This window comes from Archocentrus centrarchus, chromosome 6, assembly GCF_007364275.1.
Source record: "Archocentrus centrarchus isolate MPI-CPG fArcCen1 chromosome 6, fArcCen1, whole genome shotgun sequence".
NCBI classification, from domain to species: Eukaryota; Metazoa; Chordata; class Actinopteri; order Cichliformes; family Cichlidae; genus Archocentrus; species Archocentrus centrarchus.
Window position 1 is genome coordinate 1,476,315 of NC_044351.1, and position 18,727 is coordinate 1,495,041.

General features: G+C 39.2%; 1 protein-coding gene across 1 annotated transcript; it reads right to left on the reverse strand.

The window, feature by feature from the left end:
• Positions 1-929: 929 nt before the first annotated feature.
• Positions 930-17,950, reverse strand: LOC115781230 (zinc finger protein RFP-like). The gene is made up of 2 exons (XM_030730754.1): positions 17,854-17,950; positions 930-2,763 (listed from the first exon to the last, which is right to left on the reverse strand). Exon 2 carries the CDS (start codon positions 2,292-2,294, stop codon positions 1,383-1,385), a length of 912 nt encoding a protein of 303 aa, XP_030586614.1. The 5' UTR covers positions 2,295-2,763; positions 17,854-17,950; the 3' UTR covers positions 930-1,382.
• Positions 17,951-18,727: the final 777 nt, after the last annotated feature.

Below are 18,727 nucleotides of genomic sequence, written 5' to 3' on the forward strand. Positions count from 1 at the left end.
ATTATTGCATCATTATAATGTAGTAGAAATATGTACTACTACATTTTCACATATAGTTTTGTGCATGGGGCAGTCTGTGTGGTAATTCAGTACACACTGAAGATTCCATCCACCCATTCACTTATCCTGTTCAGGGTCACGGGGGGGCTGCAGGCAGGGTACACCAGCCTGTCGCAGGGCTAACACAGAGAGACAGACAACCATTCACACCTATGGGCAATTTAGAGTCACCAGTTAACCTAACCCCAGTAAGTGCATGTCTTTGGACTGTGGGAGGAAACCCACGCAGACACGGGGAGAACATGCAAACTCCACACAGAGAGGTGCAACCCGGCCAAAGTGGATTCGAACCCTTCTAGCTGTGAGGTAACAGTGCTAATTACCACACCACCATGCTGCTTGAAGACTATATTATTAAAGAATATTTTCACGTGTAACAAATGGGCTGATATATAGACTGGAGAACGCTCTCTTATCCAACTATGATTGGTGTGCTTTTGTTTTTGTGGTGGCTTTTGAAAGCAGAGCTACGCCCCTCACTTACAAATAACTGAAGTGACAATGAGAAGCATACAGACAGGAAGTCAGCGACAGTGTGGATAATCTCTTCTTCTGCTATTCTCAGGGCACCTGTGGAGGTACAGCAAGAATGAACAGCTGAAATGAGTGATATACAGGTGCAGGTCATAAAATTAGAATATGATGAAAAAGTTGATTTATTTCAGTAATTCCATTCAACAAGTGAAACTTGTATATTATATTCATTCATTACACACAGACTGATGTATTTCAAATGTTTGTTTCTTTTAATTTTGATGATTATAACTAATGAGTGAAGTGAAAATCACTAGATTCTGCTTGAGAGAAATTAAGACAAAAAATGTTCAAAATCCCTTTATTGAAACTGTAATGTCTCTCTTTCAGACTCGGGTCCTCCAGCAGCCTGAACAGGATCTCAGCTGTTCCTAGGACTGCTCTCTTTCTAACTGAAGGGACTAACAGACACCTCCCTTTCCTGTACAACTCCACATGTATTATATTCATAGTTTATATACAAACATGCATAAACCGTATCTCTCACATTAAAGCATTCCCATAAGTTCTCATTAATCTGATATAGACAGCAGCGTAAATACAAGACATAATAATCAACAATGTTCAGCTCAGTGCGAGCCTGTGGCAGTCAGTGGCAGTTTTTTCACACCATGTTAGTGGCAAATACACAGCTGTGGAGCAAAACATCTGGAAGGCTAATTCTTCTTTTTAGAACGTCTCGTATCTGTTCTTGTTATTTCAGCTTTATGTAGATTTCCCCAGAACTCCCATGTAGGGGAGCAAGGTTTAAAAAAAATCAAAAATGTGGCAGGTGGGAAAGATAAATATTATGATATTACACATGCAGAGGTGTGGATTTGAACTCCATTATTGGAACAGGGACTGAAGAATGGGTGGATGTTCTTAGTGAAAGTGCAGCCGGTGGATGAGTGGATAAGAGCTGCACCAAGGACGTCATAAAAGCAGATCAGACCATCATCATAGTTTACAAACACTCCCACCTTCTCTAGTTTGGAGTCCTGAAACAGGCTGAAGAGTCGCCCTCGCCCAGAGGAGATGGTCCAGTATCCATTTTCAGGGCTCAGGCTGATTTCTTTCTTTAGGTACGGCATATCTGTGGCCACTCCTACCGTCCATGAAGAATGAGATTTAACGCTAACCTCAAAGTAAAACCTTCCAGCAGAGAAACCCTGCTTTGATAAAACACATTTACAGACAGACTGGGAGGACCAGGGCTCAACTGTGCTAGGATCAAGTGCCACATTCACCGTGTACTGCCTGACTCTCTGCAGCTCAGCCTCAGTCAGCCTCCGCAGCTGTTTGCTGTGCGTCTTCTCCAGCTGATTCACCGCTCTCACCACCATCCCATCATATGAAGGGAGACGGTCGCTGACTCCTGCCTGTGGATGTACGCTGACCTTTGTCCCTTTGTTGGCGGTTGGAGAAATATTCATAGAAGAGAAGTTGTGGTCAGACTGCTGGCGCTCCACCCCAGGGCTCAACTTCATCAGCTCAGAGATTTCCTTCTCTAGCCCCTTGATGAAGCCTTCAGCCCGTTTCTCTGCTGTTCTCTGCTTCTCTTCAATTGCCTTGATGAGGCTGTTCAGGTCTGTCTTTGCAGACTCTATTAAAGCTGTGAAGACCTGAACTCCTTCTGCCATCTCTCTGTCTGCAGCTTTCTTATTCAGCTCCACAGAGTGTTTCATCTGCTGAATCTTGATCTTTCTTTCTTGGATCATTGGTTGTATTTTTTCCTCCGCAGTCTCAAACCCAGCCTTCTATACTTCATATTCTTCCTTCAGAGGAACAACAGGATGTGTCTTGTGGTCTAAAGCGAAGCAGACCACGCAGACGCACATGTGGTCGGTCTTGCAGAACATCTCCAGCGGTGCATTGTGCTTGGTACACATTCTCCCTCCTGGCCTTGAGCTGCTGCTGCTCCTGCTGGCTTCCTGCTGAGCTGACAGCTTGAACTGAGCAGCCATCTCAGAGATGAAAGTGTTGACATGCAGCTCGGGTCTTGTTTTGTACCGCCTTTTACAGACTGGACACTGACACAGAGGACTAATGTCCCAGTGCTGAGTGATGCACGTCTTACAGAAGTTGTGTCCACACGGAGTGCTGACCGGATCCATGAACACGTCCAAGCAGATGGAGCACAGAAACTGGTCTTCAGACAGCAGACAGCTGGCAGCAGACATGTCCATGCTGTGAGAGTAAAATGGGCAAAAATGAAAATGAGTACTTAGATTGAAATCAAACTCCGATCAGTCAATTATCCTGAGCTGTGCACTGAGCCAGCCTCTCTACAACAGGCTAATGTGGACTTACAAAGACAAGCAGCATATCATACAAAAAGTATTTACTGCAGCTTTCTGTGGAGAACTCAACAGTGTGGAAACAGAAACATTTAGCCAGAATTATGAAGTCATAGACTTTAAGATGTCACAAGTAGAAAGGTGTCCAAAGTTTGCACACAACATAAGCAGTTAATTTTTTAATTTCCTTTAATTCAATTGCTGAGTTCAGGCCCATCCAAGAAGTCTCTCCTTCAGTTTGAATGGGGGAAATTCTGTTATTGTTTATTGCTCTTGTAACCCAGGCTGTTTTTTTTTTCATTGTATAGGTCTTACCAGTGAATGTATCATTGCTTGATAAGTTTTGTTTTTCCCATGTTCCAGGAATGCACCATTTCATTGTACAGGGTACCTCTCGGCTACAAAGGGAGAAAATATTTTTTCCCGCGGTCGGGAGAGCAGAACGGCTGTGAAACTTAACGATTTGAGGACGTCTTGTACCAAGGCCACCTGTTCTTAGGAGGGTGGTAGGACCTGAAAGGATTTCCTTTTTTTTCCCTTCCTCAAAGGATTTGCTAATTTTTCCCTTATTTTATCTGAGATCTCAAATATTTTATTTGCTACTTTTCTCTGGGTCAGGCCTGATTCCATAAACAATTGATGCATCAGAAAAAAATTGGAGTAACTGAACTCTGCTCTAAATCCCTCGACACAAGTGGACTTTAAGTGTGTAAACTGACATGGACCGTGTGTTCTGTGGACATTATAGGAACGGTATCGAGGGAAACTGAAGGAATTGAATTATTGTTTTGTTGTTCTGCCAATGTTTATTTAAAGGTCAGCTCATTAATGACCCTTGTTAAAGTATGACCTGTGGATGTTAAATTCCTGAAAATACACTGCATTCTTACCTAAGGACGTCGACTGTTGTCTGTTGTGGTTAGAGGGTTTCCTTTGAAGTTTACACAGTTGCCATCTCCTACAGATCTAAGAGCAGTGACCCTAATTGTTCATACTTTGGCTATTCCAATGAATCAGACCAATAAATACTTGCATTCTGGACTCTGTGGTCTCAGACAGGTGTCTTTGCACTTTTATAGCTGTGGCTACATTTCTCTGTCACTAATGCTGTAAATATGCTTTTATGTTTCACTTTCAGTATTTACTTTAGTTTCACTTGCACTTCAGTCAAAAAAAAAAAACTATAAATAACGGTTTGCACAAACAGTCACTTCCTGAGGGACGGCAGTCTTACCCTGCAAATGATTTCCTAAATGTTATTAAGTTAGTGTTAGGTCCTTTACCTTACCGCGGTCAAGCCAGCCGCAGATCAGCCGCCGCTTAAATTTTCTTGCGCTTCTACCCTAAGCTTTATGGTAATGCTAGTCTTTCGTTGCCAATTTCTGTACAGCAGAACAAAAATAACCTGTAGTTGCTTTTGATTAATATATGTGTTCGCGTTCTGTAAAACACTATGACATATAACAATCACATTTATTAAATTATGGATTTTAAGACAAAGTTGTGGTGTGTGTGTGTGTTTTGGCGAAATTAAGAGAAGTACAGCCCCAGAAGTCCTTTTTTTTTTTTTTCCCTCGGCAAAGATGTGTTCCTTTAGTCGTGTGAAACTTGATTTCATTACAGATTTATTCAAGTCTTCCTCATGGCCTGCACAGCTGATTTTGCAGAAATCTGCGACAGGCTCCAGCCTGACAACCCTCCACCCGCGACGCTTAACCCAATAAGCGCAATAGGATGGAAGGATGGATGGATGGATGGATGGATGTGGCTAATATTCATGCAGAAAATCACGAGAAACAATCCCAGGCTCAAGTTAAAGGACTGTACAATTGTAATTATAAATTGACAATTCTGAGCGTATTTAATGAACTCAGTCCAGTGTGGTTGTATTTTTTATAAGTCCATTAAAGCTTATCATTGATAGCTGACATTTTTTGTATATTCAGCTTCTGCCTTATCCACTCTACCTGGGTGTGAAATTTCATCTAAGGCTAGTTAAGGACTCCACTTAAATTACATAACAAATCTGCACAAAATTCACCAAGGTTTGTTAAATATGGAAAATATCAAAATAAATAAATTCATAAAAAATCAGTATAGGAAGCTGACGCAGAAATCTCAACAGATTATCAGTCTGCCTGACCCCCTCTGCGTGTGGACCCAGTTTCATCACAAATAACTGCAGGAATCCACACAAATCAGGCGACAAATACACTCATTTTCACCCAGGTCCATTTAATATGGAAAATATCAGAAAATATTCATAAAAAATCAGCATAGGAAGCTGACGTGGAAATCTCAACAGATTATCACTCTGCCTGACCCCCTCTGCATGTGGACCCAGTTTCATCACAAATAACTGCAGGAATCCACACAAATCAGGTGATAAATCCACTCATATTCATCCAGGTCCATTTAATATGGAAAATATCAGAAAATTTCATAAAAAATCAGCATAGGAAGCTGACGTGGAAATCTCAACAGATTATCACTCTGCCTGACCCCCCTCTGCATGTGGACCCAGTTTCATCACAAATAACTGCAGGAATCCACACATATCAGGTGACAAATCCACTCATATTCACCCAGGTCCATGTAATATCGAAAATAATTTTAAAAATTCATAAAAAATCAGCATAGGAAGCTGACGTGGAAATCTCAACAGATTATCACTCTGCCTGACCCCCTCTGCATGTGGACCCAGTTTCATCACAAATAACTGCAGGAATCCACACAAATCAGGTGATAAATCCACTCATATTCATCCAGGTCCATTTAATATGGAAAATATCAGAAAAAATTCATAAAAAATCAGCATAGGAAGCTGACGTGGAAATCTCAACAGATTATCACTCTGGCTGACCCCCTCTGCATGTGGACCCAGTTTCATCACAAATAACTGCAGGAATCCACACATATCAGGTGACAAATCCACTCATATTCACCCAGGTCCATGTAATATCGAAAATATTTTAAAAAATTCATAAAAAATCAGCATAGGAAGCTGACGTGGAAATCTCAACAGATTATCACTCTGCCTGACCCCCTCTGCATGTGGACCCAGTTTCATCACAAATAACTGCAGGAATCCACACAAATCAGGTGATAAATCCACTCATATTCATCCAGGTCCATTTAATATGGAAAATATCAGAAAATATTCATAAAAAATCAGCATAGGAAGCTGACGTGGAAATCTCAACAGATTATCACTCTGGCTGACCCCCTCTGCATGTGGACCCAGTTTCATCACAAATAACTGCAGGAATCCACACATATCAGGTGACAAATCCACTCATATTCATCCAGGTCCATGTAATATGGAAAATATATTAAAAAATTCATAAAAATCAGCATAGGAAGCTGACGTGGAAATCTCAACAGATTATCACTCTGCCTGACCCCCTCTGCATGTGGACCCAGTTTCATCACAAATAACTGCAGGAATCCACACATATCAGGTGACAAATCCACTCATTTTCACCCAGGTCCATGTAATATCGAAAATATCAAAATTAAAAAATTCATAAAAAATCAGCATAGGAAGCTGACGTGGAAATCTCAACAGATTCCCACTCTGGCTCTTAGTTTCATTTCAAACCACTTCCAGTACATATTACCTGATAACAGATGTTGCAATCGTGCTCACATCACAGTATGCTAAACTGTAGCTACATGACATTTTGTTTTTAATTTTCTTAATTAAATAAAGAGATTGTGTATCTCGGCTGGCCTGGGAACGCCTTGGGGTCCCTCCGGATGGGCTGGAGGAGGTGGCTGGGGAGGGGGAAGCTTGGGCTTCTCTGCTTAGGCTTCTGCCCCCGCGACCCGGCCCCGGATAAGCGGAAGAAAATGGATGGATGGATGGATTTTCTTAATTCAAGTGAAAGGTTGAACACCTTTTTTCCCATAATTACCTTTGGTTTTTGCTTTTTATATTCTCAATGTTTAAAATTATTTTTTAAAAACTGTAAAGTATATGAAGCTCTCCATTGGTGTGACCTGCGTAGACAAGTGAGTAACTCAGAGGACCTTTATTTAATAGCACAACTCAATTTATTATCTCACTAATTAAAATAAAATACTGATATCTGTCTGTGTTATCCCTGTGACAGGCTGGCAACCTGTAAAGGATGTACCCTGTCTCTTGCCGTATGTAGCTGGGATAAGCTCCAGCCCCCCTTCGAATCTGAACAGGATAAGCAAAAGAGAATGGATGGATGGAATGATGGATAGCGGTATTGCAAAGATTAGATAATTTGTGACAGTGGCGCAGTGGCTAGGTGCTCGCCTTGCATGCTGAGGATTGCCGGTTCGAGCAACTGTCTCTGCGCTGGGTTGTGTTCATGGGCAAGACACTTAAACCACATAGCATAACGCTAGCGCCGGTCTCTGGCTGCATGACTGCAGAAGCTCGTCTCTGCATGAGTGATCTGGAATGATTATTTCCTTGTGTGCCTTGCGTGCACAATGAGTTGAATCTAACATCTAACTCTCTGTTCATGCAACACTTAATTGAGAAAATACAGCCATTGCCTATTCAAAAGCATAACTTCATTATTTTAAAGTACATTGGAATAATATCAAAAGATAAACACATTTTTTTCACTTAACTTTAATAAAAAATTTCCTCTAAAAATGTCCAATATAAAAGTGAAACCTAACAAACACAATTTAAGGCTCAATGTAGAACACTTAATGAAAATATTTTGAACAGTAAGTGTTCAATTATTCCAACATTTTAATTCCTCATAATTGAAATAAATAATATTTCTTCCAATGTGTGATAAACATTTTTTGTAGTTATATACAGATATTAACAGTAATAGAAACCAGTATTCAAAATACTCAAAAATCCTGACAGTAATAATAATTGTAAACATTTTCACAGAAACTTTTATGTCTTACCTTTTCTACATTTTCTAAATACAGAAAAACAAATCCTCTAACTCTCAAGAAGTTGTTACTATTCACAAAGACAGCAGTCCCATTCGCCAGCCTCTGCTTTCTGAAACTGCTCTGTATTCATCTGGAGGCACTCTATGTGAAACCACCTGGAACAGCTGTCACACTGGATCTGTATATGTGATGAAACAAACAAGAATGCAATGTCAAATTTCAGTTTATTTAGATAAACTTTTCTTTCAAATTCATTTATCTGAATATATGGCATTACTGGGTGTGTCTCTATAATGACTTCCTTATTGTAACACATTCAGAAGCTAAGTGAAGGTGACTTTCCCTGTGCACATGCATCCATCCATTCACTTCTGTTTATCCTGTTCACGGTCACGGGGGGGTGGGGGCGGGCTGGAGCCTATCAAAGCTGACATAGGGCAAGAGGCAGGGTACAACCTGTACAGGTCGCCAACCTGTCGCAGGGCCAACACAGAGAGACAGACAACCATCCACACTCACATTCACACCATTGGGCAATTTAGAGTGACCAATTAACCTAGCCCCAATCATAATCATGGACAAATAATTATTTCATAATTACCTTATAGTCCTCTGCAATGATGTTTGAGTCATCCACATCAACAGTCCCCCTCTGACGCATGAGAATTTTTAGGTTTCTGAGGTGTTTTGCCACTCCCGGTCCACTGCATGGGCTTTGAAATACAACTGATGCACTTTGAATGACATTGTCCATGTCTGTCAGTGTAGATGAACATGCCAAGAGTCCAATGATGTGCATCCCAAATTTGTAATATTTTGGAATGCTACAAACATTTAAAAAAAAAAAAAAACATATAGATATTGTTAATTAATTCATACATAAATTTTACTTACTTTTATCTATTTTGAAATCACTAGCAAGATAAACAAAAAAACTAAAATTCATAATGCAGAATGGCCACCAAAAAAACAGAATCGACAGATGCGGCAAACTGTGCTAAATAAATGTTTCACAGGCACTGGAAAACCAAGTAAATTTAAACAGAGATGCAGCATGACACATTGAAGAACTGTGCCAAAAATTGCCTTTAAGAAAAATCTATTTTGGGGAAGTGCTCAAACAATAATAAATTTAAGATCGCTGTAATAAACCTATAAAATGTAAACGTGAAGGATCTTAAATCGGAATAACAAAAGAAAAAAGGAAAACAACATCACCTAGCAGACATGAAGAACTGTCAACAAGATACAAAATAACACTATTTCACTGTAGTAATAGTCATAGGCATTAAAAGTATGCTGAAAATGAACAGAAATCCAGTTTATGAAGTGAGACATATAACACATTAAAACAGTTGGATAATTAAAACAGAAACTGACACTCATGAACAGTTGCAGAATCACAAAAAAAAGATATTGTACATATTGTTTTACAAACAATATGTACAAATCATAAAATTTAAATAAAACCTACAAACACAAAGAAGGCTGAAACAGACATACCTCTTTTGCAAAGATCCTTTGCGTTTTTCATAATGTGACTCAAGCATCGGTGCAGAATGGGTAGATCAAGCCTGTCTGTGCCAATCTGTCCAGTGATTACTTTGAAGTACTTTTCCAGAAGTTCCTCCAAAGTGGCTCTGCAGAATGTCACTGACAGTGACTGCAAAAGTACAAGTGATCCATCGCATATCATCATCACTGGCCTTCGGTCTGCACGTTTGCCATACATCCGTTTCAGTTCTGTTTGCAGAGCTTGTAGAAAGTATGTTACTGAGGCTGTGGTGTGGTCACAAGTTTACATAGGTTGCTATTGTAGTGGCGATGATCCTATGCATGGATTCCGGACTATTACTTCATAGACATAGTATGGAGCACTGGAAGTACTGTCTTTACGGATAATGCTTCCAGTGGCATCAAAATAAACAATGTCCTCCTTGCATCTGTGGTAGAATACTGCAAGTGTTTTTTTGGACCACAACATTATCCCTTTAGGATGCATTAGGACTCTTTGCAGGACTTCATTTTCCAGGCCTTGCTGTCTGTCAATCAAAAGTTGCAGACTGGCCATCTCATTTGAATGATGTCTCTTTTGTTGTCTTTGTGACCATGAAATGGTTTTAAGCACATCTTCGATGGTGCCTCATCCCTGCAACCTGACTCGAATACTTTTCTTGGATGTCCTGAAGAGACTCTAAGTACATACTTCTTGGTAATTTATTTTCAAGTTTGTCCGCTATCAGCTTTCTGGACTTAGCACGCACTGGTCTGTCTTGATTTCTTTAGTGCTATGGCACACTTCGCCTCCGTCAAAAACAAGTTTGGCCTGCAATGTTTTCTCATCTTGGACCTCCACATTCACAGTCACAGGACAATTGTCAAACGGCAATATGCCATACAGGAGAACACAGGGCCATACTCCTGGAATGAATGGTTTTCCACCCTGTGCCTCTTAAATCCAAAGCTGCAGAACGGATGAACTGTCTGTATACCTTTGGATATAACATTAGTCAATTCCAGACTTTGGAAAAGCCTCCCTTTCTGTGTTTTTTAAGGTCCTCCCAGTCTTTTGTTCAATAAAAAAAAGCATGGTTGCTGTGGTACAGAGCATCTGAAAACATCCTCTTCACCATTGCTACTGTCAGTTTTTATGGTTGAAGAATTGCTATTCCTGTCCTGTAACACAATATATGTACAATTACTTCAGGATACCATGTCTTGAAATTAAATTAAACTTTGATTTTCATTTTTTATTTGTTTGCCTTTTCAATAGATGATGCAGATTGTGATGGAGAAACTGCAGTTTGTGGGTTTTCCGCTGGAACTGAAACACTTTGGACAGTCCCATTGCTTGCACTGTCTTCCAAAACGTCCTTCAAAGATGAGATCCATCATGTTATTAAAAAAAGCATAATTTCTGAATACATCAGTGCGTACACCAAAAATAATAGAATACAGAAAATCCAACCTGTTGGGAGAATACAGGGCGTCCTCTTTGGAAGGTGCAGACACCTTAAAATCAGCGTCATCAACTTCCTCCTGAGTGTTTACAATTTAAATTTTAAAAGAGTAGAAAAAAGCTAATGGCCATGAGAATGGGTGATTGACATGCCAACGAATGACAAAAAGACTGAATATTTCCCATTATATTAAACCATACACACCAGAGAAGGGCTCTTTTCTGCATAGGTGTGGCCCTCAACTTCTGTTTGGATCACTGAATCCTCTGTTAGTTAAGGAGTAATTACTTGATTGTAAATCATACAGTGAAGTGAATAATATATATATATATATAGTTCATGTATGTGAAAACCTTCTAATTTTTTTTAATACATTCTTGCATATATTAAAATGAAAAGAGCACTTACCTTATGATACTGCAGAGCCACAAAAGAAATTTTTTTCCGATTTTGACAATTATTGGCACTCCCAAGTCTTTACAGACATTGGCCCAGAATACACTTTCTCTATGAACACTATATTTCTTTATGTCACACCTGGGCTATGAAAGTCTCTATTGTTTGCAGTATGTCTTCGTGTTTAAGGCTAATTTTACGAGCCTGTAAAACAAGACCAAAATAAAACATACACAATTAAGTCACACATCATTGTGTATTATTGTATTCATTTTCTGCACTATATAATTGTATAAGTACACTTAATGTATAGTACTTCTTTTAATGTTAATACTGGGATATAACTTGCCTTTCCAAATATGGAAAATATGGAGTCCTGCAATAATAAGAAATATTATGAAAAAACAATCATTTGTATGTGTAAATCCCCTAAATATATTTACAACACCATACAACCTATTGTGCTATTTCCATACCATTTTTTTTTATTATACATTTCTCCTAATACAATTCAGATTTTTTTCATGATCTATGGAGTGTGCGTGGGGGACACATATGGAACATACACTAGCCATTGCTCTATCCAACAATACCCATGCAAGCTAATTATTAGGAACTTTGCCTACATAGTAAGAGTAGTCTATTCATGTAATTAGATATCTTTAAACTAAAAAAACTATGTGTATATACATGGCTGTTTCAGTGACGTGCAGTCAGGGCAGGCAGGTGAGGCAGTGCCATCATGACTAGTAAATACTAACAGTGATAATACAAAATACATTTGAATGCTTGACTGTTTTATAAAACTGTGTTCTGATTTATTTCAACACTGTAATGGTCAAAATAGTGGAATTTACGCATCGCCTGTTGAAATACATGAAAGAAATGCAGGGTGAGCCAGTGCAGTACTGTGGCTCACCTCTGGTGGCGCTGTGTCACATACAGTAAATGAAGCAGGCGGCTGGCGAATGCCCATTGCTGTCTATCTTTATTACGCCAATATCCACGTTTAATGACACTTGTGCTGCACATGCTGATGTTCCACAGTCTGGCTAATATACTGAATGAAGGTGTGTGACATGTTTATTCTTTGTGATGGGTCATAAATGCACGGTGAAAATACACAGGGGAGGCATAAAGTACCCTGCCGCACCGATGGGGACCAGTATTTTGCAGTGCATGCATCACAGTGAGAAAGATAGGCGCATTCACTTAATCTTCAAATAAAGTTGAGATAATACTTGTTTTTTAAATGTCTTTACAAAGAGAGCCCACCCCCCAACAAAGAAAAAAGTCTAACCTTATTAAATATTTTTTCTTGCCATCATTGTTGAACAGTATGTAGTACATTAAAGCACAATTAATTCGTAACTTAATTTAAATAGAAATATAAGATTCTATTTTGGGTTCATATATGTGAACATCTGATTCCAGACAGTGCCTCACCCGTCAGAAACCTCAACGTACGTCACTGGGCTGTTTGTTCCTAAAACGATACAAACGCTAATACATAATCATATAACATTCATTGCTTACCTTATCTGTCTTTTTGTGCTGGCCATGACTGTTGCTGAAGGACAATTTTTTGAACAGTCTTGTGGTTTACAAACTTACCTAGTTACATTAAAATTCTGTACGTTGTAAATTTCGTGCATGCATCTCACTGCCACCGCAATTAATTGCCAATCAGTCAATGCCCCAGAGGCGGGAACTAGCTACAAAGTAAGTGGTCACATGATGTCACTGGACACTTTACGTAAAAACAAACCTGGTCATGACATATTCATTATACTTCACATAGATTAATTTAAAACAATACTTAGCTTTAAAATTGAAATATTTAAGGAAAGTTCTGTTATCACTGACTATTGTTACAGTTGAAATTATTATTTACCATACTAGCTTTATACATTAACAAAGTACTTTATACATTGCTATGCAAAACTGTGTGTCTAATGGTAATATTTTGATTATTGATAGTTATGGAAATCGGTGAAGCAACCAATATAAAAAAAAAATCACAGTACTTTTCAAAAAACAAGTATACAACAGAAAGTGGTGCACGCACACAGTAAAAAATACATATGCATCCCTTGACTACACCCTCCCATCGTACCTCTGTCCGTACACCTGGACATCTGAGCAGGCAACAAGGACCACTCATATAGTTTTGACTTTAGGAGTAAAAAGAGGAAAATGTAATCCAAAAAAAAATATTTGAAACCCTTGAGATAAAACAGTGAAATAAATATATCATAATAATATATATGCAAATAAGTAAAAGCAAATTTTAAAAACAAATACGGTGGAAATAACCAAAACACATTGGTATACTGTAATAGGAGTATGGAAATTTACCAGTAAATTAATGCCTAGTGACTGGTATACAAAGCATGAACACATTACCATAGGCCTGTCATCCATTCACAGACTCCATGTCCATGTAAAAATATATGTTATTGCATACTTTCAAAGGGTATACACAGCCTGGCACCTTTGTATGTGTTTAGGTGCTTCACAGTGACACCCCTGTAAGAGCTTGAGGTCATCTAACCAGCTGCTCATACAGAGGCCTAAAACTAGATTAAAACAGAGAGGAGATCTAGCTTTTGCAGCAGCAGCACAAATACTATGGAACAATATACATATCCATATCTGCACAGCTCAGACGATACACACATTTTAATCTTTACTGGAAACACATCTGTTTTTCTTGGCATTTGGCTGCAGTGGACCATCCATGTAGACCAATCCATTTTTTGGTATTTAAAAATATATATATATTTTTGATTATTTGTTGTCCATGGATGTTATGTTTATTAGAGTGTAGTTCCTGGGGCTGTACATTGAAATGTGCAGCACTTTGATTAATGTTGTTGTTTTAAATTTGTTATATGAACAAACTTGACTTGACTTGACATAAAAAAAAATTAAAAGAAAAAAAACACCTCAAGGAAAGATATACCATGATTTGGATTTAAAAACTACCAACATTCTCAGCAGTCTTAGCGCAAAAAGTGGGTATGCATTACATGCAATCATAGGGACGTCACACACAAGGGAGTGCGCCAAAGCGATGAGGGCAAATTGTGTCTCCAGTCGGCATTTTCGTATTTAACAGCTGTGCATATGGTATGATCAATAAAAGAGGCATGAAGCTGATTAGGCGCTCCTTTGGTCCTTCACCTCCCCTCCTCCTGTCCCCCCACCCCCCCACACACACACACACACACACACACACACACACACACACACACACACACAAAAGCAGTCACTTGACATTGAAGGCCAGGACAGCAATTGAAATGAAGCATCTATGTCAATTTCTATTTAAGAAAAGTCTATACAAATCCTCACACATGAACACAGTAAGCCTTAAGAGGCTGTATGTGTGTGTGTGTCTGTGTGTGTGTGTGAGCGCGAGTGCAGATGAGTTTTAGGGGGGTGGCGCAGGGGCAGGGACGCACCTAGAAAGGTATCCACAGACCCCTCAGAAAGTATATAGCTGCAATCCTCTCAGCAGTCATCAGGTCATAGACTTTTAATAAACAAGGAACAAAAGACATAAAAGATTCAACTCCATTATTTTTGGTTAGTGTTAGAATCAGAATCAGAATGTGTTGGGGTCAGGCAGAGTGACAATCTGTTGAGATTTCCACGTCAGCTTCCTATGCTGATTTTTTATGAATTTTTTAATATATTTTCCATATTACATGGACCTGGGTGAATATGAGTGTATTTGTCGCCTGATTACTGTGGATTCCTGCAGTTATTTGTGATGAAACTGGGTCCACATGCAGAGGGGGTCAGGCAGAGTGATAATCTGTTGAGATTTCCACGTCAGCTTCCTATGCTGATTTTTTATGAATTTTTTAATTTTGATATTTTCCATATTAAATGGACCTGGGTGAAAATGAGTGTATTTGTCGCCTGATTACTGTGGATTCCTGCAGTTATTTGTGATGAAACTGGGTCCACATGCAGAGGGGGTCAGGCAGAGTGATAATCTGTTGAGATTTCTGCGTCAGCTTCCTATGCTGATTTTTTATGAATTTTTAATATATTTTCCATATTACATGGACCTGGGTGAATATGAGTGTATTTGTCGCCTGATTACGGTGGATTCCTGCAGTTATTTGTGATGAAACTGGGTCCACATGCAGAGGGGGTCAGGCAGAGTGATAATCTGTTGAGATTTCCACGTCAGCTTCCTATGCTGATTTTTTTGAATTTTTTATTTTGATATTTTCCATATTAAATGGACCTGGTGAAAATGAGTGTATTTGTCGCCTGATTACTGTGGATTCCTGCAGTTATTTGTGATGAAACCGGGTCCACATGCAGAGGGGGTCAGGCAGAGTGATAATCTGTTGAGATTTCCACGTCAGCTTCCTATGCTGATTTTTTATGAATTTTTTAATTTTGATATTTTCCATATTAAATGGACCTGGGTGAAATGAGTGTATTTGTCGCCTGATTACTGTGGATTCCTGCAGTTATTTGTGATGAAACTGGGTCCACATGCAGAGGGGGTCAGCAGAGTGATAATCTGTTGAGATTTCCACGTCAGCTTCCTATGCTGATTTTTTATGAATTTTTTAATTTTGATATTTTCCATATTAAATGGACCTGGGTGAATATGAGTGTATTTGTCGCCTGATTACTGTGGATTCCTGCAGTTATTTGTGATGAAACTGGGTCCACATGCAGAGGGGGTCAGGCAGAGTGATAATCTGTTGAGATTTCCTCGTCAGCTTCCTATGCTGATTTTTTATGAATTTTTTAATATATTTTCCATATTACATGGACCTGGGTGAATATGAGTGTTTGTCACCTGATATGTGGATTCCTGCAGTTATTTGTGATGAAACTGGGTCCACATGCAGAGGGGGTTAGGCAGAGTGATAATCTGTTGAGATTTCCACGTCAGCTTCCTATGCTGATTTTTTATGAATTTTTTAATTTTGATATTTTCGATATTAAATGGACCTGGGTGAAAATGAGTGTATTTGTCACCTGATTACTGTGGATTCCTGCAGTTATTTGTGATGAAACTGGGTCCACATGCAGAGGGGGTCAGGCAGAGTGATAATCTGTTGAGATTTCTGTGTCAGCTTCCTATACTGATTTTTTATGAATTTTTTAATATATTTTCCATATTACATGGACCTGGGTGAATATGAGTGTATTTGTCGCCTGATTACTGTGGATTCCTGCAGTTATTTGTGATGAAACTGGGTCCACATGCAGAGGGGGTCAGGCAGAGTGATAATCTGTTGAGATTTCCACGTCAGCTTCCTATGCTGATTTTTTATGAATTTATTTATTTTGATATTTTCGATATTAAATGGACCTGGGTGAAATGAGTGTATTTGTCGCCTGATTACTGTGGATTCCTGCAGTTATTTGTGATGAAACTGGGTCCACATGCAGAGGGGGTCAGGCAGAGTGATAATCTGTTGAGATTTCCACGTCAGCTTCCTATGCTGATTTTTTATGAATTTTTTAAATATTTTCCATATTACATGGACCTGGGTGAATATGAGTGTATTTGTCCCTGATTACGGTGGATTCCTGCAGTTATATGTGATGAAACTGGGTCCACATGCAGAGGGGGTTAGGCAGAGTGATAATCTGTTGAGATTTCAACGTCAGCTTCCTATGCTGATTTTTTATGAATTTTTTAATATATTTTCCATATTACATGGACCTGGGTGAATATGAGTGTATTTGTCGCTTGATTACTGTGGATTCCTGCAGTTATTTGTGATGAAACTGGGTCCACATGCAGAGGGGGTCAGCCAGAGTGATAATGTGTTGAGATTTTCTGCGTCAGCTTCCTATACTGATTTTTTATGAATTTATTTATTTTGATATTTTCCATATTACATGGACCTGGGTGAATATTGTGCAGATTTGTTATGTAATTTAAGTGGAGTCCTTAACTAGCCTTAGATGAAATTTCACACCCAGGTAGAGTGGATAAGGCAGAAGCTGAATATACAAAAAATGTCAGCTATCAATGATAAGCTTTAATGGGTTGTCAGGCTGGAGCCTGTCGCAGATTTCTGCAAAATCAGCTGTGCAGAGCCATGAGGAAGACTTGAATAAATCTGTAATGAAATCAAGTTTCACACGACTAAAGGAACACATCTTTGCCGAGGGAAAAAAAAAAAAAGGACTTCTGGGGCTGTACTTCTCTTAATTTCGCCAAAACACACACACACACACACACACACACCACAACTTTGTCTTAAAATCCATAATTTAATAAATGTGATTGTTATATGTCATAGTGTTTTTACGAACGCGAACACATATATTAAACAAAAGCAACTACAGGTTATTTTTGTTCCGCTGTACAGAAATTGGCAACGAAAGACGAGCATTACCATAAAGCTTAGGGTAGAAGCGCAAGAAAATTTAAGCGGCGGCTGATCTGCGGCTGGCTTGACCGCGGCTCAGAATTGACGGCTCACTTGACCGCGGTTTTACCTTTGATCCCTGTATCGTGTGCCTGTCCTGACTTCGCATTAGTAAAGTCTTACTTTCTTTTTTAAACACTGAGGAGAGGATTAGGCTGAAGAGGAGATTCTAATGACGGTGATACAGACAGCAAAAACAATAAACAGACTCAAGATAAAGCTCAGATTAGTAAGAAAATCTGATAAACAACCTGCTGAACGTGACACTTTTTCATGAAACAGGTCATCAGCGGTACGTACCAGTCGCTTTCCTGGGTTCCTGAGAAGAAACTGATGGATCCACTTAAATGTTAAACTTCTCCGAGCTCAGGCTCTTTAGTTAAACCGTCACTGTGGTGTGAGGAAGGCGGATACCCACACGCTCTTTGTGCTTTATTGTTGCCCCCGCCTTCAGTGCAGCTCTGCTCAGATTTGGTTTCCTCATTGAAAAAAGGCTTCTGATATCTGTACGTTTATCAGATTTCTGTGTGTGTTTAAGCACCTTTGTCACTGCGGGTCAAAGATAACTCAAAGACAGCTTTTGGAGAATATTATCCATAGTGTGACAAAGCAAACAACCAGAGCAGTCCATCTGCAGCAGCAGAGCAGCAGCAGAGCTTTGAGTCCTTCGCTCCTTCAGAGCCGATCCAGGAGTACCATCACACCTGCAGTCCAAGATGGTGGAGTGAGTTTGTCTGAGCCTCCGGGCTCAGTGATCGTCTCAGAGTTCAAAAAATAAAATAAAATAAATCTTAAAATATTGACTGACCGGAAACATACCAGAGAACCCTGCCCAAACAAATGATGTGTGTGGGAAACATATATGCAGAAATGTGTTCATGAATAATAAGTATCAGCTGTGATGTATCAACCTTTCAGTCAGCTACACAAAAACAGTCACTCAGGTAAACAGGTCATAACAGAAAAAGATTTAATTCATATTCATGAACATGACTGTGTAAACAGCTCCAAAAAATTAAAGAAATATTTTTTAATCAGAGTTCAGCATCAGTCAGGTAAACCTCTGTGAGAAGTGATTTGATCATGTTTCATATTTTATTGTGTCATGTAGCGTGGGGCACTTGGTCTTGGGTCAGGTGGGCTTGACTGCAGCGCTGCTGCTGGCACAGCTTCA

What these genes read in the sequence shown, in the direction of transcription:
- LOC115781230 (XM_030730754.1), bottom strand. Translation starts at nt 2,294, where the DNA reads ATGATCCAAGAAAGAAAGATCAAGATTCAGCAGATGAAACACTCTGTG.